General features: G+C 37.5%; 1 protein-coding gene across 11 annotated transcripts in view; it reads left to right on the top strand.

Annotated features, from left to right (window-relative positions):
• The first annotated feature begins 809 nt into the window (after positions 1-809).
• The window catches only part of RFWD2 (ring finger and WD repeat domain 2, E3 ubiquitin protein ligase), a 256,292-nt gene continuing 232,952 nt past the window's right edge, over positions 810-24,149 (top strand). For all 11 annotated transcript variants that reach the window (XM_011981442.1, XM_011981440.1, XM_011981435.1 and 8 more), the window contains exons 1-2: positions 810-1,730; positions 23,173-23,232. Coding sequence is in view for 10 of the 11 variants with exons in the window: in XM_011981440.1 (XP_011836830.1) it covers positions 1,324-1,730; positions 23,173-23,232 (467 nt within the window). In the remaining variant the exon portion in view is untranslated. The remainder of the gene's footprint in view (positions 1,731-23,172; positions 23,233-24,149) is intronic.

The raw sequence follows: 24,149 nt of genomic DNA, 5'->3' as shown, positions 1-24,149 counted from the left end.
AGCTAATTATTTGTACTTTTTGTAGAGACGGGGTTTCGCTGTGTTGCCCAAGCTGGTCTCTAACCTCAGGTTCAGCCTCCAGGCTCAGGTGATTCGACCCCCTAGGCCTCCCAAAGTGCTGCCCATGACAGGCACGAGCCACCGCCCCCGCCTACAATCAATCTTCAATATTCTAAAAAAGCCTACCAGAAATTGTGTATTTTCTGGTGGTATTAAATGCTAGGTTTCCTTGTTTTGTGCTAGAATTATATCAGATCCACAATAAACCTAGGCTCTGACCGAGCTGGGTCTGACTGGGCAAAATCTGTTTTCCCATTATTATGTTCAATTTGGCAAACAGCTTTTCAAAATACAGGAGTGAAGTCGTGGTCTACTAATAAAATTGGTAACACTTGCTACAATGTTTGCAATTTGCAGAAAATTTCACTGACTTCATCTTAACTTATTCCTCACAAAACTGTGGAATCACCATCAGTAGAGCAGGAGGCGTTGGTTCAATGCAGTGCTGTTTGCAACTTCTCGGAGCTTCTAGGTTCTTTCCGTGAGTCTCCAGCTTGTGAGAACCTTCACTCCGCGATTCGGAAGCACCTGCCTATCCCTCAGGAAGCAAGAGACAGCTCCGTCTTCCCGTTCCGGACCATGGTGCGTTCGCACGCATGCGTAACACCGTGACTCCGCGCTTGCGCCAATATTCTCCGCTTGAGGCGGATGCCCTGGGAACGTGTGAGCGTCCGCGCCCAGCGCGCGCGTGCGCAGTCGCATTTTGAGGGTTTCCGCCCTCTACATTCCCGTCTTTCAAACCACCCCACCACCTCTACCAATCATTCCACTCTCCTCGACTCTTTTACTGCATTAGGACGGTCTGCTCTCTGGCACGTTTTCTGGAGCGAAAACGGCTTGGGACAGAGAGACTCCCTTTGCCAGGAACCCAAGTCTCCGAGGGCGCGGCATTTGTGTTTGAGCGCAGCCCGGCTGCGTCCCCAGTTGTATCCCCTGCCGCGCCCGCCTCTTCCGCCGCTCTTGCGCGCGCGCACGGCCGGCCACGGCGCGTCGGGGTTGGCTGCTGCCGCGACAGCTGCGGCGGCGGCCTCGACAGCGGTAGTGTCTTCTATTGCGCTTTTTTAGTTTCCTCCGCCCCCTCCCGTCGGACGCTGTTGTGTGGTTGCCTTAAAAAAAAAACGCAACTTTATTGTTCCTCAGCCCCACCTCCCGGCTCGGCGGGCGTCCGCAGGATGCACTGAGGCGGAGAGGAGGTGAGGCGGCGGAGGGTCGAGGTCGCGGTCCCTCTCCTCCGAGCGTCCGGCCGGAGGGGAGGGAGTCACGATGTCTGGTAGCCGCCAGGCCGGGTCGGGCTCCGCTGGGACTAGCCCCGGCTCCTCGGCGGCCTCCTCAGTGACTTCCGCCTCCTCGTCTTTATCCTCTTCCCCGTCGCCGCCTTCCGTGGCGGCTTCGGCGGCAGCCCTGGTGTCCGGCGGGGCGGCCCAGCCCGCCGGCTCGGGCGGCCTCGGGGGCCCAGTGCGGCCTGTGTTGGTGGCACCCGCCGTGTCGGGCAGCGGCGGCGGGGCGGTGTCCACGGGCCTGTCCCGGCACAGCTGCGTGGCCAGGCCCAGCGCCGGCGTGGGAGGCAGCAGCTCCAGCCTAGGCAGCGGCAGCAGGAAGCGACCTCTTCTCGCCCCTCTCTGCAACGGGCTCATCAACTCCTACGAGGACAAAAGCAACGACTTCGTATGGTGGGTTTGAAGAGCACGCCCTCCTTGTCCCTAAATTATGAGTTTCTGCCGCTTAGGCTCGGGGGTGGGGAGTGGCTTGTTGGAGAGCCTGGGATACTGGTCCTGTGGTGGTGTCTGCAGAGGGATTCGAGCGTTTGCAGGTTGGTGGAGTGAAGGAATGTTGGAGTAGCAAGGCAGGGTGGGGATAATAAAGAGGTAGATAAGTGTTGCTGAGGAGGAAGTGAAGGGAGTTTAGGGAATAAAGAGGAAAGAGGGTGAAAGGTCAAATAAATGGTTTTGGATTACAAAGTTGGCAAAGAGGTTGAGTCTTAAAATTTTTGGCTCTCTGATGAATTGAGCACCCAGTCCATCAGGAGTACTTGTTGAGATGAATTAAATTTGCAAGTGGAGAGGACTAAGCTTCCTGGGATGCAGAGGGACGGAATTGGTCAGAATTTATTTGAAGTATGGTAGATGATGCTGTAAACATAAGCATGGAAGTCTTATAAAGACATGCTTTTTATAATAATGTAAGTACCCATCGTATGCATGTGTAAATATCTCTCTCCTGACATTTCGAAGGATGGGCCACTTAGGAATCTGCTGTTAAGACGACTGTAGTCAAAGTCTGTTAACAAATTTTTCACTTTTCCACCAAGTGTCTTGAAAAGAGAGAACCAAATTTGTTAAATAACGTTCCTGTGTCAGATGTAACTGTACTATACTGGATAACAGAGGATGCTGGAACTTCTGACTTGAGAAATGCTAGGTATAGACATTTTGTCATCATAGTTGGCATCTTGGATAATACAGAGTAGCATTTAGTCAGGACATTTGGGATGGAGGGGTTAGTCGTCGTATTAAGTGAAAGGTGGAGTTGATTGTGTTGCTTGAGAGTGTTTTGGAATTTTTATTGGGTTTTAGATATTGGTAGGATTATGAGAAGTAATTGCTGTTAGCTAGTTAAGAACTGGTAGTGTTTTGTACTTTCCCTTTTGAGGAAATTGTTGATCGAATATTAGGCATGTAGGAAGTTGGCTGCTTGCACAGTCGTTATGAGGGAAGTTGATTCAGATCAGAGTTGAAGATGGTCTGAGTTGGTGATGTTAAATATGATAGAGCTAGAAGTTGGAACTGTTAGGAAAGTTATTGATTAGACTTACAGTTTCTAGTTCCTGCAGAAAAATGATGTCTTTATTCACCTTTCTGCTTTTTTGTACATTATTCTGGATCAGAACTAATCTGTTTTTCATTGAACATTTGAGGTATGATTGTTATTTATAAACAAGCAGTTTATGGTTGGGGCTGAGAAGTGTTTGCACTTCTACACAGTCGATAGTGCGAGTAGCTAATAAGCTAATGAAACAAAGGGGGGTGTCCAGAATTTAGTTGTCTTTTTAGCCACTGTTTGCATTTTCATTTTTAGTATACTTAACGAACACAGACGTGTTAGTTTCCATGTAAGTACACTAAAATTGAGTAAAAGATGTGAGAAATAAAGAATCGATCATTGTCATTCAGGAAATACTTGTGTGACATTCACTGTTGGCCAGGCACCGTATGAACTTCAGTGCACTGTAGGCTATGCTATAGGGAATTGGGAACCCTGACTTTTTTAAAGTGTAGAAATTTGTATTTGAGACGGAGTCTTACTCTGTCACCCAGGCTGGAGTGCAGTGGGACCATCTTGACTCACTGCCACCCCTGCCTCCCGGGTTCAGGCAATTCTGGAACCTCAGCCTCCCAAGTAGTAGCTGGAATTACAGGCAGCTGCCACCACATCTGACTAATTTTTTGTATTTTTAGTGGAGACGGGATTTCACCATGTTGGCCAGGCTGGTCTTTAACTCCTGACCTCATGTGATCTGCTTGCCTTGGCCTCTCAAAATGCTGGGATTACAGGTGTGAGCCACCGCGGCCCTGAGTATTCCACTTTCTAAGAATCTCATTAGTTAATTATTTCTTTTTCTGGTGAGGTTTAATATTCAGAAGAATTAATTGAGAGTCTGATGTAAAACTCAAGCCAGGTTTGATTTTGGCCAGACTCTTGGGGTAGGATGATATGGATTAGGCAAGGCCCAAGGAATCCTTTTTTTTTTCCCCCCTCCTATTTGGCTCTGGGTCTTGTCTTGTATGCCCTAAGGTCAAACTGTGAACCAATTCAAATTATTCTATGCTTTTATATTTAAATGAAGCCCAAGTTTGAGTAATGATAATTTCTTATTCATTTATGGGACATTTTAAAGATATGCATATGCTTCACATTTTATTTTATCCTTAGAACAATTCTGTGATGTTATATATAACCTATTTTTAATACAATACTAATTGTTTTCTCATTGAGGCACAGAGAAGTAATTTTGTTTCTCATTGGACAGGTAAGGACAAAGTGAGAACTCGGATTTCCCAGTTCTCAACTTTGTGTTTTCTTTGTGTGCAATTAGATAATTTCAGATCTGTAAGTTCAAGTACATGTATTTGGCCTAGTGGTTCTTAAGGGGCATAGATTGGAGGAGAAGCAGCTGTTTCATAATCATATGAGATAAATGTTTTATCCCTCACCACTCCCTTTTCTTACCTGCCCACATCCCAAGAGAACGTATCTGAATTGGAGGCTGGGGTGGGCAGTGTAGTTTGCATATGCTCCCCTGGTGATAGGGATATGTCCTTCTCCCCTCCTTGAGAATTGTTGATTTAAATAGTCACATACCTAATTTCAGTAATAAACACTGGCCTCTCTTGACTTACAGTAAGTTTATATTTAATTGCAGAATTGATAAACAGTTTAGGGGTTTAGGTTTCATTTTTATTTTTTATTTGACAAAAGGTTGAAGGTATTATCAAGTTGAATAATTTTAACAGTGTTTTATTGATGGGGAATCTAATACAGGACAGTAGTATTTAGCTTGACATTGGATACATCTTCAACATTCAAAGGAAATCTTTGTTATTTTGATTTTTTGCAAAATTTTATTATATGGTTCATTTAACTAGACTATGAGTCTGATCTGTATTTGAAAGATGACTTCTGTTTTTTGTACTGACTCCTTTTTAAAACAATTCTATAACTGCTGCCTTTTTATTAGGTTTTCCAACTATCTCAAATGAAGTTTTCTACCTCTGCAAGTCCCAGCCATTCTTGCAGCAGAAATATGCGTTTGCATGTAGATAGTAAGCTCTTTATGAGAAAGTTGACTTCAGTCATCTGCTTGATAGAAAGTAGTTAGGATCTACATTAAATAGATCTATCATTCAGTAAATATGCGACTGCCTATTTTGTGTTAAGCTAAGATTTTCTCTTCTTAAGGAGCTCATGATTTAATATGAAGAATGGCTTTTAATTGTGTAATTATAATATAACCTGGTATCATTGCCTCTCTTAGTATCATGGCAGGTGTTAGTACCATTCCTTTTTCTTAGTGCCGTGGCAGATGTTAGATACTCTAATGGACTCTGCATAGCACAATATATAGCCATTACCTATTAATTACATTTAGCACAATATATAGCCATTACCTATTAATTACATTTAGCACTAAAAATGAAGCCCATTGATCATTCTTGTTAATATAACTGGTTTCCTTTTTTTTTTTTTTTTTTTTTTTTTTTTTTCTATTTTTGAGACAGGGCTCTCCCTATGTTGCCCAGGCTGGTCTCGAACTCCTGGGCTCAGGCAGTCTTCATCGCTTAACCTCTCAAGTAGCTGGAATTAGAGATGGCAGCCACCGTCTGTAATCCCAGGCTATTTTTAATAGTCTGAAAAACACCTGGCTCTGTTTTTCAGACTATTAACAAGTGAGGGTGGGCACCTTGGTTCACGCCTGTAATCCCAGCCCTTTGGGAGGCCAAGGCAGGAGGATTGCTTGAACCCAGCAGTTCAAGATCATCCTGGGCAACATGACGAAACCCCATCTCTACAAGAAATACAAAAATTAGCCTGTGTGGTGGCGTGTGCCTGTAGTCCTAGCTACTCAGGAGGCTGAGGTGGGAGGATCACTTGAGCCTGTGATGTCAAGTCTGCAATGAGCTATGACTGCGCCACTGCACTCCAGCCTGGAGGACAGAAGGAGACCCTGTCTCTGAAAAAAAAAAAAAAAGGGGAAATAGAACATATCACAGAATCTGTCGTAATAAAGATAGTAACAGTTTGTGCAGCAATGTATATGCAATGTATTTCTCACTGGGTACACTGGTAAAAAATTTTTTACAGTCACTGAATTGTAGGACTGAATTTCCTATGATAGATAGGAAAGTGGAAAGTTCAAGTGGCTTTTCTTTTTAGACCATTGTGAGCTTATAAATGCAAGACTAAATGTATTTTAAAGAGCTGTTAAAGCATATTCAGTTACTGGAATGAACCAGCATTTATTATATTATTATTATAGTAACATCTGTCAAGAACTTACTTGAACCTGCAAAAGTCAAACTTGATGCTTCTTTTGCTTTATAATACATGTGCCATTTGGATGACAATGATGAAACATACTCTGCAGGAGATGGCATATTTTATCAGACCTGTTGGTACTGTCAGACCTATGGACTATCAGATGGTGGGGCATCAGCGTCAATGGCAGCAGAAGACTTCTGTGGGTGATTTAAATGGTAGAGAAAATAAAGATGATTATGAAACAGGATAGGAAGACTATTAACTTTGAATTGTGATCTACAAATTGAGAAGGCGGTACTTGTGCAGTAGTAATTCATTACTAAAGAATGTGTTGATAAGCAGTTACCTTTTCCTTTTACAAATTTTTATACCTTTTCTGATAATGAGCCAACATTACATAGGTGGGTATGTTTCATCTAAGAGCTGTTACTGATTATAGTAACTAGCCTTAAACCTTGTTGCTTACTATTCCTTCTTGTATGTGTATGTTTGTTCTTAATGGTGATTTCTTCGTGTTTTATATTATTATTTCGACCTGCTACCCTTTTCCTCAGAAAACTTCCATAGGTTGGGGGGAAAGGCTTTTTTGACGGTGAAATTAGCCCATTGTCTTTTTCCTGTTAAAATTTATATTACAGGGTGAGTATCCTTTATCTGAAGTGCTTGAGACCAGAAGTGTTTTGAATTTTAGGGGTTTTTTTTTTTTGGTTTTGTTTTTGAATTTTGGAATATTTACATTATATTTACCAGGTTAGCATCCTTAATCTGAAAAACCTGAAATCCAAATTGCTCCAGTGAGCATTTCCTTTGAGAGTCATGTTGGCACTGAAAAAATTTTGGATTTTGCATGATTTTGCATTTCAGATTTTCAGATTAGGGATATTCAATCTGTATACCAAATAAAATGTTTTTTAAACTGGGCATGATGGTGCATGCCTGTAGTCTCAGCTCCAGGAGTTTGAGTCCATCCTGGGCAATGTAGTGAAACTCTGTCTCTCAAAAGTTAAAATGCTTTTAAAATTCTTGATCTGTGTTTATATGTGGTGTTGTCTGTAGGACAAAATTCTGTAAGCATTCAGGTTTTTGTGCAGACTTGTCTTTGCCTTCTACCTTACTCGTTCTTTGTCCTCTTTCTTTATGTATGTATGTATGAGCCAAGTTCTATTCAGATAGGTTGGTACTTTCTCAAACAATATATTAATTGAGAGTAACATGTTTTTCTTTATATCCTAAAATATGTTAGTTGTCCTTTCATTTTTCACAATTAAGTTTTATGAACTGATTTTGTGTCTGTTTCTATATAAAGTGGAACATAGAATGCAGTAGGTGGTCTGATTTCTGTTTATTGTATTTCTGGTGTAACCATTGGGAATTCATCCTTGTGTCCTAATCTCTGGTTTGGGATGGTACATTTCTTCCCCAAATTCAGAATTGGAACATATAATCCATGCTCAAGTGTCTAGTGCATTGGAATCATCTGTCTTTAGTATTAATTCACGGGTGGGCATTTGGCTCTAAATAGAGATAATGAGACAAAGTAGGCTTTGTAAAAATTACTGATGACTGTTTTGGGGGTACTTTTAGATACTTGCATCTCAAAGTTCATAAATGCCAAGTCCACTCAAATGAAGATGGAATGTGTTGTACTGACAGTTAGTTTGGGACAAATACTCGTAATAGTAAGTGCTCAAATATAAATTGCTGTTTGCCAAGCACTGTTTTAAAGGTTTTACATTACTTGCTTAATCTTCAGAACAACTGTTTGATATAGATGCTCTTATAGTTCCCATTTTGTAGATGAGGAAATGAGGCTCAAGAGAGGTTATATAACTTGTCTAAGTTACACAATTAATAGTGGTGGTGCCAGTATCTATATTCAAACAATTTGACTCAGAGGTCAAGTTCTTAACCACTATTACAAATAGTTACCCAAGTTAACCACCTATTTCCTTGCCTTTATTTAGAGGCCGATTTTGTTTAAAATCAGCTTTACTAAGTTATAATTTGCATAAAATAAGTCACTGGTCGTAAGTGTGTAGTTGAATGAGTTTTGACACATGAATACACCTGTGCAGTCACCACCTTAATGAAGCTATGATACATTTGCAGAAAGTTGACTTTTGCCAACACTTCATACTCTGTGTCTACCTTCACACCTAACACCTGGCAACCAGTGATCTGCTTTGTATTGCTGTCATTTTGCTTTTTCTGGGATTTCATATTAATGGAGTCCTTTAGTAGATAGTCTTTTGTGTCTGGTGTCTTTCATGTGGTATAATGTTTTTGAAATTCACTGATGTTGAATGTACTATTTTTTTTTCTTTTAATTGCTTAGTAGTATCCCATTATTGTATGGATGTAACATGAGCTGTTTATTTTCTGGTTAAAAGATTTTTGACTTGTTTCTAGTTTTTGACTATTATTTAGAAAATTCTGTAAGCATTCAGGTTTTTGTGCAAACACGTCTTCACATTTCTAGGGTAAAAATATCTAGTAGTGAATTGCTGGGTTCTATGCCAAGTATATGTTTAATTTTAAAATAAACTGCAAAACTTTTTAAAAACTGCCTGTACCATTTTCCGTTTCCTTTTTTTCTTTTTTTTTTTTGAGACAGAGTCTTGCACTGTCGCCCCTGCTGGTGTGCAGTGGTGCTCTCCTGGCTTGCTACAACCTCTGACTCCGGAGTAGCATTTCTCCTGCATCAGCCTCCCGAGTAGCTAGGATTACAGGTGCCTGCCACCATGCCAAGCTACATTTTTGTATTTTTAGTAGAGATGGGGTTTCACTATGTTGGCCAGGATGGTCTCGATCTCCAGACCTCATGATCCTCCCGCCTTGACCTCCCAAAGTGCTAGGATTATAGGCGTGAGCGCGCCCGGCCACCATTTTGCATTTCTACCAGCAACAAATAAAAGTTCTTATTGTTTCACGTTCTTGCTAGCGCTCTGTATTTTCAGTCTTTTAAATATTAGTCATTTTTGTGGATATGTAGTTTTATCTCATTGTTATTAACATATTTTTATGTGCTTATTTTTCATTTGCATATCTTTTGTGAAGTGTCTCTTGTAATCTGTGGCCCTTTTTTTTCCCGTAAAATTGCTTGTCATCTTGCATTGTAAGGGTTCTTTATGTATTCTGCATACATCTTTTGTCAGACCTATGTATTGTGGTATTTTCTCTTAGTCTGTTGCTTATCTTTTCATTTTATTAATAATTTTTTAAAGCACAAAAGTTTTTTCTTTTTTCTAATGTATCGATAAAGTTTTCAATTTTGATTAAGTCCAAATTGATTTTTATTATTTTTAATTTTTGTGTTCTAGCTAAGAAATTAACACCAAATTAGAAAACATTCTCGTGTATTTTCTTCTGGAAGGTTTATAGTTTTCTTATGGTTATGATCCATTTCAAGTTAGTTTTTATATACTGTGATAAGGGTTGAAGGCTTCATTAATATTATAACATCATATGTTGAAAAGATCATCTCTGTTCATTGAATTTTCTTGGCACCTTTCTCAAAGGTTAACCATATATATGAGTTTATTTCTGCAATTTTTATTCTGTCCCATTGGTATATATATGTTTATCCCTACATGAGTGCCATACTGTTTTGATTATGGTATCATTATAGTACATCTTGAAATCATGTAGTGTAATTTTCATCCTTTATTTCAAAGTTGTTTTGGTTATTTAGGTTCTTTACATTTCCACATAAATCTTAGGATTATCTTGCCAATTTCTACAAAAAAGGATGTAGGATTTTAATTTTGGTTACTTTGAATCTGTGATTTAATTTGGGAAGATGACATCTTAACATTATCGAGTCTTTTGAGCCATGAACATAGTATATTTCTCCAATTATTTAGGTCTTCTTTAATTTCTCTTAGAAGTGTTTTATACTTTTCAGTTTGGGTTTTTCACCATATTTTTAAAATTTATCCCTAAGTATTTTATGTTTTTGATGGTGTTCTAAATGTTGTTCTTTTAATTTCAACTTCTAATTGTTGCTAGTATGGAAATACACTATTTTTTATGTTGTCCTTGTATTTTATGAAATTTTAAGTTTACTTACTAGTTCTAATAGTTTTTTGGTAGAACCTGTAGAATTTATAAGAAAAAGATCCATGTTATCTGTATATAAATATATTTTTACATCTTTTAAATTTATATGCCCTATTTAAAAAACATACATTAATGGATTTGTTTGATTGGGTAATTGTTTAAAAGGATTTTTTGGACCTTTATTAGTGAGGGATACTGGTCTGTGATTTTCTTTTAATTTATTTCTAGTTTTCATATCACACTGTATTGGTTTGCTTTGGCTGCCATAACAAAATACCACAGATTAGGTGGCTTAAATTTATTTGTTTTCTCATCGGTAAATAGAAATAGAAATAAATAGAAATTTATTTTCTCATAGGTCTGGAGGCTAGAAGTACAAAACTATGTGTAGGCAGATTTCGGTTTCTTCGGAGGCCTGTTTCCTTTCTTTTTTTTTTTTTAAAAGAGGTGGTCTTGCTGTGTCACCCAAGCTGGAGTACAGTGGCACCGTCACTGCTCACTGCATCCTCAAACTCCTGGGCCCAAGGGATCCTCCTCCCTCATCTTCCTAGTGGTTGGCTCTACAGGCACGTGTCACCACACCTGGATAATTTTTATAATTTTTTAATAGAGATGAGGGTCTTGCCATCTTGCCTAGGTTGGGCCACTTTTTGTTGTGTCATAACATTGTCACCCCTCAGTCTGCGTGTTGCCTGTGTCTTAGAAGAATCCTGCTTGTATTGGATTAGGGCCCACCAATATGACTGTATTTTACGTTGATTATCTCTTTAAAGGCCTTATTTTCAAATGCAAAATCTGAGATACTGGGAGTTATAAAATAGGGCTTTTCTTTTGTGAGGGGTGGAAATACAATTTAACCCATAACATAGGTATTATTGCTGGTTTCACTTGTTCTTTCCCTCCCTCCCTCCCTCCTTCCCTTCTGCCGGTTTCACTCTTTCTTTCTTCTTTTTTTCTTTTTCTTTTTCTTTTTTTTTTTTTTTTTGCGTAGAGACAGGAGTCTCACTGTGTTGCCCTGGCTGGTCTTGAGCTCCTGGTCTCAAGTGATCTTCCCATGCTTTGACCTCTCAAAGTGCTGGGACTATAGGCATGAGCCACTGTGCCTGGCCAGTGCTGGCTTCTAAAAGAAGGTAAGAAATGTTTCCCTTCTATTTTCTGAAAGAGTGTGTATGAAATTGGTGTTTTTCCTTAAGTGGTTGATGGAACTTTCTAGTGAAGCCATAGTTTTAGACCTTCATATATTTTGTATGATTTCACGCCTTCCCTTTGTGGGAAGGTTTTTAATTACGAATTCAATTTCTTTAATAGACACTACTCAGGTTCTATATTTCATGAACGTTAGTAGTTTAAGAGTTTCTTCATAACTCCCATGTTGCTGAATTTACTGGCATAGTAATAATATATCCCTTATTCTTTTAGTATCTTGGATTTGTTAATGGTGTCACGTCTTTCATTCCTGATATTGATAATTTGTGTTCTTGTGTTTCTGTTTTCCTTGAACAGTTTAGCTAGAGGATTATTAGTTTTGTTTAACTCTTTTCAAATGATCAACTTTCATATTATTGATTTTCTGTATAGTTTGTTCATTTTCTATTCCACCAATTTTCAGTTTTACTTTTTAAATTTCTTCTGCTTACTTGGAGTTTCATGTTGTCTTTTCTGGTTTCTTAGTACGAAAGCTTAGATCATTGATTTTTGGCCCTCTTTTCAATAACAGCACTTAATCTTACCAATTTCCCTTTCTAATCCCTACTTTAGCTGTATCTCCAAATTTTCAAGCAGTTCATAATATTTCTCATTTCCCTTGTGATTTCTTATTTGAAACATGGATTATTCAGAAGTGTGTTGTTTATTTTGCTTGTACATATGCAGGTTTGTTACATGGGTATGTTGCATGATGCTAGTGATCCTGTCGCCCAAGTAGTGGATGTAGTACCCAATAGGTGGTTTTTCAGCTCTTAACCCCCTCCCTCCCCGATTTTGGAATCCTCAGTGTTTCTTGTTCCTGTCTTTGTGTCTGTGTGTACCCAATGTGTAGCTCCTACTTAGAAGTGAGAACATGCGGTGTTTGGTTTTCTGTTTTTGTGTTAATCCGTTTAGGATAATGGACTCCAGCTGCAACCATGTTGCTACAAAGGACATGATTTCATTCTTTTCTATGGCTGCAGTTGTTTAATTTCTACACGAAAATTCTATGTCTGATTTGTGATATAATCCAACTTGGTTCAGGTAATATAGTTTGTATGATTTTAGTCCTTTTGAATTTATTGAGACTCGTTTCATGGTCCACCATAAGCTTTATCTTCACTAATGGTCCATATGCACTTGAAAAAAGTGAGTATTCTGCCATGTGTAGGCTGGGGTGTTCTATACATGTCAAATAGTAAAGTTGGTTGATGTGTTATTTAAGTTCTGTATACTCCTGTTCATTTTCTGTATACTTGTACTGTCAATTAACATGTTCTTCAATCGCCTCCAGTGCTAACTAGATTTGGCTATGTCTCCTTTTAGCTCTCTCAGCTTTTACTTCATGTATTTTGAAGATTACACAGATTTAGAGTTGGCGAATTGATCTCCTTATCATTTTGAAATGTCACTCTATATTCCTGGTAATATTCCTTGTTCTGAAATCTACTTTGATGTTAATATAGCCTCTTCAACTTCCTTCCTCCCTTCCCTCCCTCTCTCCCTTCCTCTTTTCCTCTCCTCTCCCTCTTTCTCTTTCTCTCCTCTCCTCTCCTTTTTCTCTTCTCTTCTTTGAGACAGGGTCTCACTCTGTCACACAGGCTGGAGTGCAGTGGCGTGATCACAGCTCACTGCAGGCTCAACCTCCCAAGCTCAAGTGGTCCTCGCACCTCAGCCTCCTGAGAAGCTGAGAACACAGGCGTGGGCCACCACATCTGGTTGATTTTTTTTTTTTAATTTTATTTTTTAGAGACAGGGTTTCGCCATGGTGCCCAGCTGATTTCAAACTCCTGGGCTCAAGCGATTCTCCTGCGTTGGCCTCCCAAAGTGGAATTACAGGTGTGAGCCACTGACCTGACCTAGCTTTCTTTTCATAAGTGTTTACATGGTATGTTTTTATTCTTCATGTCTATTATGTATGTGTTGTAATATTTAAAGTGGATTTCTTGTACCCAGAGTATAGTTCAGTCTTCCTTTTTATTTAGTATGACAATCTGCCTTTGTTGTTGTTGTTGTTTCAGACAGAGTCTTGCTCTGTCACCAAGCTGGAGTGCAGTGGTGTTGTCTCCGCTCACTGCAACCTCGACCTCCTGGGTTCAAGTGATTCTCCTGCTTCAGCCTTCCAAATAGCTGGGATTACAGGCACATGCCACCATGCCCAGATAATTTTTGTATTTTTAATAAAGACGGGGTTTCACCATGTTGGCCAGGATGGTCTCGATCTCCTGACCTCGTGATCCACCTCCCTCAGCTTCCCAAGGTTCTGAGATTACAGGCGTGAGCTACGGTGCCCAGCCGACAATCTGCCTTTTAGTTGGATTAGCTGGACTGTTTACATTTTAACATAATTATGATGTGCTTGGTTTTGTGTGTACTGTCTTGTTTGCTCTTTGTTTTCTATTTGTCTCTTCTATTTCGTTTTTCTTTTTTTGTTGCTTTTTTGTTTTTGGGATTAATTGGATATTTTTAAGATTGCCATTTTATTTCCACTGTTTGCTTATTAATGATTCTGTGTGTTTGGTGGGGGGAAGTGGTTGCTCTGAGATTTACAATACTCATTTTTAAACTTTTCGTGTTCTACCTTCAAATAATATTATTTCATATACAATGTAAAAATTTTGCAATAGTGTATTTCCATTCTATAGGATCCATTCTGCTACTTATTCCCTTGTTGTCAGAAGTGTTAATTCTCTCTTCCTTTTGTTTAAAGAAGTGAGGTAAAATTCACACAACTCTGAAATACACGGTTTTAAAGTGTACAGTTGTGTTTTTAGTACAGTTGGCAGTGTTTCACAACCATAACCACTACTTTCAGAACATTTTTATCAGCCCCTAAAGAAAGTCTGTACCCATTAAGCAGTCACTTTCCTTTTCCTGTTACCTTAGCAATCACTAATTTACTTTCTGTCTTTATGGATTTACCTATTCTAGACACTTCATATAAATGTAATCGTCTAATATATGGTCTTTTGTATCATATGTCTTTCATTTAACATGTTTCTAAGGCTCATCCATGTTGTAACATGTATCAGCACTTCATCCTTTTTTATGGTTGAGTAATATTCCATTACATGGGAATATTATTAAATAACATTTGGGCTGTTGCCACTTTTTGTCTATTATGAATAATGTTCCTGTGAACATTTGTGTATGAATTTTTGTTTGAACATATGTTTTCTAGTCTCTGGGGCATTTACCCACAGTGTAATGGCTAGGTGATATGTAATTGTATTTTACTTTCTGAGTAACTGCCGAACAGTTTTCCATAGTAGCTGCATTACTTTTTTTTCCTACTAGCAATGTATAAGGGTTCTAATTTCTCTACCTCTTGTCAACATATTATTTTCCTTTTTGATAATAGCCAACTTAATGGGTGTGAAGTGGTTATTCATTGTGGTTTTGATTTACATTCCCCTTTTCACTAGTGAGGTTAACCATCTTTTCAAGTGCTTGTTGGCCATTCTTTTATTACTCTTTAAAGGTTGTGTTTTCATCTTTAATAATTAACTTGAGTCAGACATAAGTATGCTTTTTGGTAGCCAAAGGGAAGTTAAGGGAAAGTTGTCATCCGGATTTTCACTATTTGAATCCATTTCATGTAGTGGTATATGCAATATACAGTGTTCGGTTTTTTTTTTTCAAGAGTAGAAGACTAGTTTAATTGGTACTATCTTTTAAATTCAGCACCGTATTTGTGAAATAAAACTTAACTTCTGAAACAACGTTTTTAAAAAGTTAATCTTAAAAATCAAGTTAGCGATACAAGGAACACGTTTCCCGCGGATTTTGGAGATTTCTTTGACCCCTGAATAATGGGATGGGGATACTATCTAATGAAATGTATTACACATGGTACCCTGTTCATATTTTCTTATATTGTAATAGAAATTTCTGTTTTTATAGCTCCTCCTATGTAGGCATCTGTTTTTCTTCTGTGTGAACTTAGTATCTTCCCCAGTTGATTGGCCTGTGATTGGGTACTCTTCTGAAGTGTGACCAAGCATAGCAATTACATCTTACTGGAATTGGCTTGAAAGATATTTTGGCCAATTATATTTTGTGTTTTAGAAATTGGAAATAAAATGAGAAACACTTGAGTTGGCCTAAAGTTCTTGGTGTAGTGTTGGTGCTGAAGGGGCTATATATTGTAAGCTGGTAGTCTTGAGAAGCAGAAAAATATTAGTCATATTAATGGTAGAGCACTAGTGAAGATCTGTATCTGTGTTTGAGGCCTGGTACTGTTGTTACTTGCGGTTTACTCTGAGAGGAATCTCCTGATTGTTTCATCTGTACCTAACTTGTGACTACAAGACGAATTAAATCTTCTGTAACTGTAAACCTTTGGTGGTAATTAGAACCGATTCTCTGTTTGGGTGGGAGCCTTGGGAGTGTGTGAATGGAATAAAGTCCAGGAAGAGATTAAGAACGTATTGGGGTAAGAGGAATCATTAGAGATACTTCTTGGCCATGAAGTAGCTCCCTGATTCAATCTTACTGTTCCGTTACGGATACCAGAAATTGGCTCACTTGCATTATCTTTTCATGCCTATTACTTGTGTTAATCATGGGGTCCTTTCTTTCCTAGTCCCTTGTGGTCTCATCCTTTTCGAAGGTCTGACCCTGAAGCTAGTGCATAGTTACTTAGAATCCTTATTTAAAAAAATATTTTATTGTTAAATTACAGAGGCTTAACATGATTGCCGCTATGCTATTCTTTTGCTTCCTTACCTCTCTTCTTCTTATTCATGGAGCCTGCGACTTAAGGCAATGTTAAACACAGGTCTTGATGGAGACAGATTAGGGAGGAATCACTTTACAAAATATCAAATAAGTTTAATCTCTGCTTTTGAAAAAATGTAGGTTTAAGTTTTTTAAGGCTTTTTATCACAGCAAATGGAACTGGGAAAGAGTGAGATGATGGGACATAGACTGGAACTTAACTACTGCCTGTGAAATTTGGTTCAGAGGATCTAGCGTTATCATTATAGGTATAAAGAAGAGTTTGAGATTTTTTTTTTTTCCTTTTTACTTACTTTTGTTTCTTTCAGTCCTGAATATACTTGGGGCCGGTTGAATTTGGATGCTGCTTTTGAAGGAAGTAAAGGAAAAATTAAGGAATTAAAGGGAAAAGAAGCTAGAGAAATTTCAAGTTTTGAAAATTTTGTGAGGAAGGAAGAAACATTACCATAGTCCTTTTGCCGGGTGTCTTTCATTTTTTGAAGTTGTATATAAATTTGAGTGTATTTAAAATAATTTTTCCAAGGTCTTCTATGTGCTGATAGCTGTGGTTTTGATTTTCATAATCACAAGGATGCATATTACTATTATTTACTCTTCTGAGATTATAGCAAGATAGAAAGAACATTGGGCTTGTAATTTAAGACCTTGAGATTTAACTTTGGACAAATAATTTATTGTTTTGGAGTCTGTTTTTTCATGTATAAATTGGGATATAGTAATATTCCATGAAATTATGAGGTTTAGGTTATATAATGCATGTAAAAAGGCATTATAAATTATAAAATCTCAAAGAATCAGGTGGTTATTTGCTAGAGTTTGGCATTTGGTATCAAAATACGAAAGTGTTCCTGTGGTCCTGTTTATGTAAGATGTAACTACTGCTTGTTTTCCTGAATGACTCTAGATTGTGCCTGGCTCTGATTATTTTGGTAATATTATTATTATTTTTTAGTATTTAACCTTTGAAAGATTGAATTTTTTTTTTTTTTTTAGTTGGAGCTAGTACTACTATGGGACAGTTGACACATTTTATGAAAGCAAAATGGAGTTAGCATTTGTACCAAAATATACATGTATTGAACTATGTACATGTTAGTTTGTTAGACAGTTCTAAGATGGTACTTTGTAAGTACTTATTAAATTCACTTAATAAGTTTGGATGCTGCTTTTGAAGGAAATAATGCATATGAAAGGGAATCACAAATAGACCACTGATTAACGATTATTTGGGCCTGATTGTAATATGACCCTTGATTAACTGAGATAATATGTTGTATAAATGCATATTAGGTACGTGAAATAATTTTCTGTATCTGGATCTGTTCTGCATTTTTTTTTAATGTCCCAAGTGACATACATTATCTTTTGGCAAGCTTAATGTTGTGCAGTATATCTGTCCTTCTGGCAATTGGTATAAAAATTTCTTCTTCATAGCATTCAATTGCTTGAAGAACACGATTTTAATTAACAGCGACAAGAGATAAAAGTTAAAAATAATCTCTACTAATACAGGTTGAGTGTCCCTAATCCAAAAATCTGAAATTTGAAATGCTCCAAAATCTGAACCTTTTTGAGTCCCCACACGACTCGCAAAGAAAATGCTTATTGGGGCATTTTGGGTTTTAAATTTTTAGATGAGGGATGCTGAACCAGTAAGAATATAAATGCAAATATTTCAAAATGCGAACAGATCCAAATCTGAAACACTTCTGGTCTCAGCCATTTTGGATGACGGATATTCACCCTCCAGTAGTTTGAAGGATACTCAGTTTTTTGTTGCATTTAAAGTTTTGTGGTGGGAGTTGTAAAGTCAGATGCCTACAGTAGCCATCTTTTTTTTTTTCCCCCTCTGAAATCATTATCCATTCTGCTTATTTACTCTTGTGTTCCTTTCTTCTTCATTCTAATTCTTTTCTGATTTTTTTTTAACCTCCCTTTTAAAGTAATTCTTCCTTCGGAACAAAAGTTTCCTAAAGTTTTCTAATTGAGAATTTTTTCTTTCAGTGTTTTACTTATTGTTGTATTTATTTCTTTCAGTCCATTTTGAAATATTAGATTATGATTGTCATTTGTTTTGGTCATATTTTTCTGGCTTTCATTGTTTCTAGGGACAGTATTATGTTTTTTTGTTCATTGGGAACCTTTGTTTCTCATTTTTTAGTGATGAAAGATAAATGTGTTTTGAATTTATGTTCATCATTACTATTTTTAGAGCTCTTTATTTCTTTGTGTGCATCCTAGTTTCTGTCTGTCTTCATATTCCTTCTGCTTGCAGGATTTACGTTTATGTATCTTGTAGTACAGGTCTGTGGGCAGTGAATTCTCTTAAATTTGTGTTTGTTTGAAAATGAGTTTATTTGCCTTCATTTTGAAAGTTGAGTATAAAATTCTGAGTTGAAAGTTTTTTCTTTTAGTATTTTAAAGAAGTATTTTTGTTTCTCACTAAACAATGAGAAACTAAGAGTTCCCAACAGAAAAAGAAATGTGACATAGTCCCTAGAAACAATGAAAGCAAGCCAGAAAAATATGACCAAAACAAATGACAATTATAATCTAATATTTCAAAACGGACTGAAATAAATAAATGCAATGACAATAATAAAATAACTGAAAGGAAAAATTCTCAATTAGACAGTGCCTGCTACATTGTCTTTTGGCTAGTATGGTTTCTGATGAGAAGTCTGCTTCTGTTTTTATCTTTATTCCTCTGTGTGTAATGTGTCTTTCTTGGGCTGCCTTCAAGATTTTCTTTTTATTTTTGGTTTTAACAGTTTAAGTGCATTGTATGTGTTAGGGATATTTTCTTAATTTTGAAATCCCTATTTAGGGATTTCTGAGTTTCTTAGATCTGTGGTTTGATGTCTTTTGTTATTTTAAAAATGATTTCAGTTACGTCTCTACATTTTTTTTCCTAACTCTTTCTCTGCCGTCTATGACTTCAATTACATGTATGTTAGAACATTTCACATATGTCACAGCTCTTGGATGCTCTGTTCTGTGTGTGTGTGTGTGTGTGTGTGTCTGTCTGTGTCTGTCACTTAGGCTGGAATGCAGTGGCCTGAGGAGAGGAAGAGAGAAGGGCAATAGCAGGTTAGTGGAGGAGTAAGAACACAATGAGGTTTGCCATCTAATATGGGTGCAATTTGTGGCTCCCCAAAACAGTTACAGTAGTAACATCAAAGACCACTGATCGCAGATAATTATACAGGTATAATAATAATGAAAAAGTTTGAAATATTGTGAGAATTACCAAAATGTGACACAGAGATATGAAGTGAGCACATGGTGTTGAAAAAGTGAGCTGCCAACAGACTCGCTCAGTGCAGGGTTGCCCATCCTCCTTGAATGCTTTTGATTGACAGTGTTACAGGGGTCCTGAATGGATTGTTTTTCTAAATGGATGGTTCGAAATGGATAAGTTTTTCCCTTAACCTGCTGTTGGTGTATTCTTGTTCTTCAAAATTGGAAAGAATTAATGGTATTTCATTAGGATCTTCTCTTCATTTCTGTAGTTTCTGAGATTTTTTCATCCCTTTCTTGGGAAGGGGAGTAATTGGCCAACCCTTCTTGTATTCTCTTCTACCTATTTTTGATAGGAATTCTTTCAAGTTTTTGGCTTGGGTGGATAGTACCCTTCCTAAGTATTGTAGTCTGTGCAGGCTGCTATAACAAAATGCCGTAAAATAGGTAACTTAAAAACAGCAGAACTTTATTTCTCATGTTTGTGGAGGCTGGGAAATTCAGATGAAGGCATAGGGAGGTTTTTATGTCTGATGAGGGCTAAATTCCTGATCCACAGACAGTGCCTACTCTCTGGATCTGCCTGATGTCATGGAGGAAGAGGGGATAAAATTCCTTTAGACCTCTTTTGTAAGGGCACTAATCCCATTCATGAGAGTTCTGCCCTCATGACCTAAAAATCTCCCAAAGGCCCATGTTTTAACATCACCTTGAGGGTTAAGATTTCAACATATGAAATTTGGGGGGACGCAAATATCAGACCATAGCACCAGGCCTATTACTGATGTATATTTTCCCGTATTTTCTCTTTTTGGTGTATTCTGCCACTTATTGAATGTTGTGTGCCAGGCATGGTATTTAGCACCTCATAGATATCTTGTTAATCTGTGTAATGATTCTATGATGTAAATATCATCCCTGTTATACAAATAAGGAATTACAATTAGAGAGATTAAACTACTTGCTCAAAGTCACAAAACTGTAGATGGCATAGCTAGGATTAATTTCACTTTTCTTGAAAGCTGTGGCCTTGAACTGTGGTTAAAAAGCCAGTATTTCAGCCAGGAATAGTGGCTCATGCCTATAATCCCAACACTTTGGGAGGCCACAGTGGGAGAATTGCTCCAGCCCAGGAGTTTGAGAGCAGCCTGAGCAACACAAGGAGATCCTGTGTCTACTGTATATATATAAAAACACACATATATACATATATAATATGTATATAATATACATACACATATATAATGTGTGTATAATATACACATATGTCAGTGCATATATATGAGCTATATGTGGTGGTATGCACCGGTTGTCCCAGCTACTTGAGAGGCTGAGGCAAGAGAGAAGTACTGAGCCCAAGAGGTCGAAGTTGCAGTGAGTCATGATCATGCCAGTGCACTCCAGTCTGGGTGACAGAGTGAGACACTGTCTCAGAAAAAGAGTGGAGACCTTTAATTCACTAGTTATTCAGAATACATTTCTTAAAAGCTATTGGCTTTAACTGATTTGATAGTAATTTTTGGGTACTGTAAGTTTTAGTATTAGTGGAATACATTATGTGACATGACACATACAATACTCCTGCTTTTTTTTCTTTTTAAATAAACTAATAGATGATGGAGCTCTGTGCGAAGTAAACCTGTAGTCATTTCTTCCAGTTTTCAGCCCAGAAAGTTTCACTGATTTTTGTCTCATACCCAACATCTCTCAGCAAACCGTAGTTCTACCTTCAAAATATATATAGAATCTGACCACTTCTCATCAGCCCAACTGCTACCACCATAGTCCATTTCAGCACCGTTTCTCACTTGGATTATGATAGCTTCCGTAACCATTTCTACACTTGGCTTCCCTTTAGTCTTCTTTTCAGCGTAGTAGGTAGAATGATCTGGTTCATCACTGTATCAAATCACATCACTTCTCTTTTCCAAATCCACCAGTGAATTGCTGTTTTACTCAATTTAAAAGCCAAAGTCTTTAACACATTCCTTAGTTCTCTGAGGTGCGCTTTTTTTTTTCTCTTTTCTTTTTGAGATAGGGTCTTGCTCTGTCACCTGGGCTGGAGTGCAGTGGCACAGTCTCTGTTCACTGCAGCTTCGCCTGCTGTGTTCAAGTGATCTTCCCACCTCAGCTTCCCGAGGAGCTGGGACTAGCTAGAGTAGCTGGGGCTACAGGTGTGTGCTCCTATGCTTGCTGTTTATTTTATTTTATTTTATTTTATTGTAGAGATGAGGTCTCAGTATATTGCTCAGGCTGTGAGAGTGCCTTTTAAAAATTTGCATAGAGGTGTTGTGTGTCTTAGCAGTGACATACTTGAAGGATCCTCAAACATTAAAATACCCCTTTCTCAAAATGCTAACAATTAGGTATGTATTGTTTTCTATTAAACAGCTCCTGATATAGTCAGTGAATTGATTGGTTTGTTCTTTTGCCCTTCCTCCTGCTCTGACCCCCAAATCTCAGTTTTCTTTCCTGTGGGTCCCTTTATAGCCAGTGTGTCCTCCTATTATTATGTTTATCATTATTGTATATATTGTATATATTTTCACATTGTGTTGTAATATCTATAATATATTTGAGTCTGCCATTAGACTTTACATTCCTATATTCTAAAGGATGGTGTTTATGCCCAAGAAGTTTTTCTTGAAGGAGTGAGTGTATTTTCAGTTACAGTTTTAAGTATCATTGTATCATCCATAAGGATTTGGATTTGTATGCCAGTAAGAGAAAACTTGATAAATATTGACTTAAGCAAGTGAAGATTTACTTTCTCATGTAATGTGAAGTCCAGCGGAGGCAATCCAAAGCTGATGCAGCTGCTCAAGGATTTCATCCAGGAACCAGTATCCTCCTATCTTCCTAGCTTAAGGTTTTTATCTTCATGGTCAGAAGATGGCTGTTGTATCTCTGAACACTGCATCAGAATTTTAGTAAGGAAGAAAAGGGAAGGATAAAAGGAAATGTCTTTTTACAAGGTTTTGCATTTTTGTTCTCATAGATGGTGGCCCCTTAGAAACTGATGACTATATTTCATTGGCCAGAATGATGCCATATAGCCAATCCTAAGTACAGAAAAGGGTGGGATTTTGAGTATTCTGTTTTTTGTTCTTTATAGGAAAAGAGGGGAGAAGAGGATTATAATTGGTGTTTAAAGTATCAGAAAGTAGTGTAGAACAAGTGGTTGAGAACATAGACCTGAATTTGAATTTTGACTTTGTTACTTCTTAGCTGTGTGACTTTAACAGCTCTCTGCTTCTGTTCCCTCATCTGTGCCTAGTAATTGGTACCTATTTCACTTTGTTGTTGAAACTATTAAATGAGTTAATATATGTTGTGGGTTTAATGTGTATAGTTTGTTTTATTTAAATAGCTAATAAGTTGTTACGATTATTGTCGTTACCTACAAGCATTGTTGAAACTGTAATTATAAATTTATCATCAAGGAATTAGCTTTATTTGGGATAGAAAGAAAAGAGTATTTAGCAGATCTGGGTAGGTGCTTTTGAGTGCAGGTGATGGTAGAAAACGATAGTAGAGCTTTCTTAAGGGCTCTGGTGACTACATTGTACTATTAAAAATTATGTGCCGAGTTAAAATATTGGAACCATTTTGATTTACTCATTTAGTTCATTTTGAAGCACAGTGGCCCTTAGGGTCATCCTGATTGTCATTTTACCAACAATCCCCTAAAGTTTAGTTCAATAGAAATTTCATCTCTTATTGATAGAATGTTTGAAGACTTAGCTCTAAACTATATATTGAAATATGATTTCATTGGTATTGTTACTAGCCTTTTCCAGTTTGTAATCACTCTACTTTAAAAAAAATCAATTATTTTTCTTTTCTTTTTAGCCCCATCTGCTTTGATATGATTGAAGAAGCATACATGACAAAATGTGGCCACAGCTTTTGGTAAGACAATTCTACTGAGTAAAATAATCTTTTGATATTTTAAAACTTATCTGTAAATGTAGCCAATGAGAAGTTATGTGTTTTAAACCAACTTTGATTATCTTATAATCATATTTTTTTTCTTGACATATGTCTTTGTAGATATGGCAGTTTAAGGCAGTTAACATAACAGCTGGTGCATAATTTCTGTCAAATGTTTAGATTTAGCATAGGCCTTACCGATGGATTTGAAAACTTCTGCATTTATTAATTGTTAATAAGAACTTTTCACTGCTGTTCTTAGTGATGCTGGGCAATCAGGACCAACCATGAAGCACTAGTTACTCACTTGTGGGGATAGGTTGGAGAACGCATAAAGCAGGCTAAGAAGGTCATGGGAAAAAAATAGAGGGTTAAAAAGTTCTGTGTTCTTTTCTTTAACACTTTGCTCAATATTAGCTTTACATTATATCATGCCAGATTAACCCGTATGTTAAACATTTTTTTAATTGTAAGATTTACATAATATCGAATTTATATTTTATATATGTATTTTTTCTGGTTTCTTAGTCTTGGAGGAATTTATAATTTTAACCACAGTTATGTGAACAGTGCAGTAGTGTTAAGTATGTTCATATTATTGTACAATTGATCTCTAGAACTTTTTGTGCAAAACTGAAACTTGGCACTCAGTAAACAACAATTCCCCATTTCCCCTTCCCCGTAGCCCCTGGCAGCCACCATTCTACTTTCTGTTTCTATGAATTTAATTATTCTAGATACCTCCAATAAGTAGAAGTATTTGTCTTTTTGTGACTAGCTTATTTCACTTAGCATAATGTCTTCAATGTTTATCAGTGTTGTAGCATGTGTCAGAATTTCTTTCCTTTGTAAGGCTGAATAATACTCCATTGTATATGTAGACTACATTTTATTTA

Source organism: Mandrillus leucophaeus, unplaced genomic scaffold, assembly GCF_000951045.1.
Source record: "Mandrillus leucophaeus isolate KB7577 unplaced genomic scaffold, Mleu.le_1.0 Scaffold226, whole genome shotgun sequence".
NCBI lineage: Eukaryota > Metazoa > Chordata > Mammalia > Primates > Cercopithecidae > Mandrillus > Mandrillus leucophaeus.
Note: the sequence above shows the minus strand (reverse complement) of the source record. Positions and strands in the feature narration are given on the sequence as shown.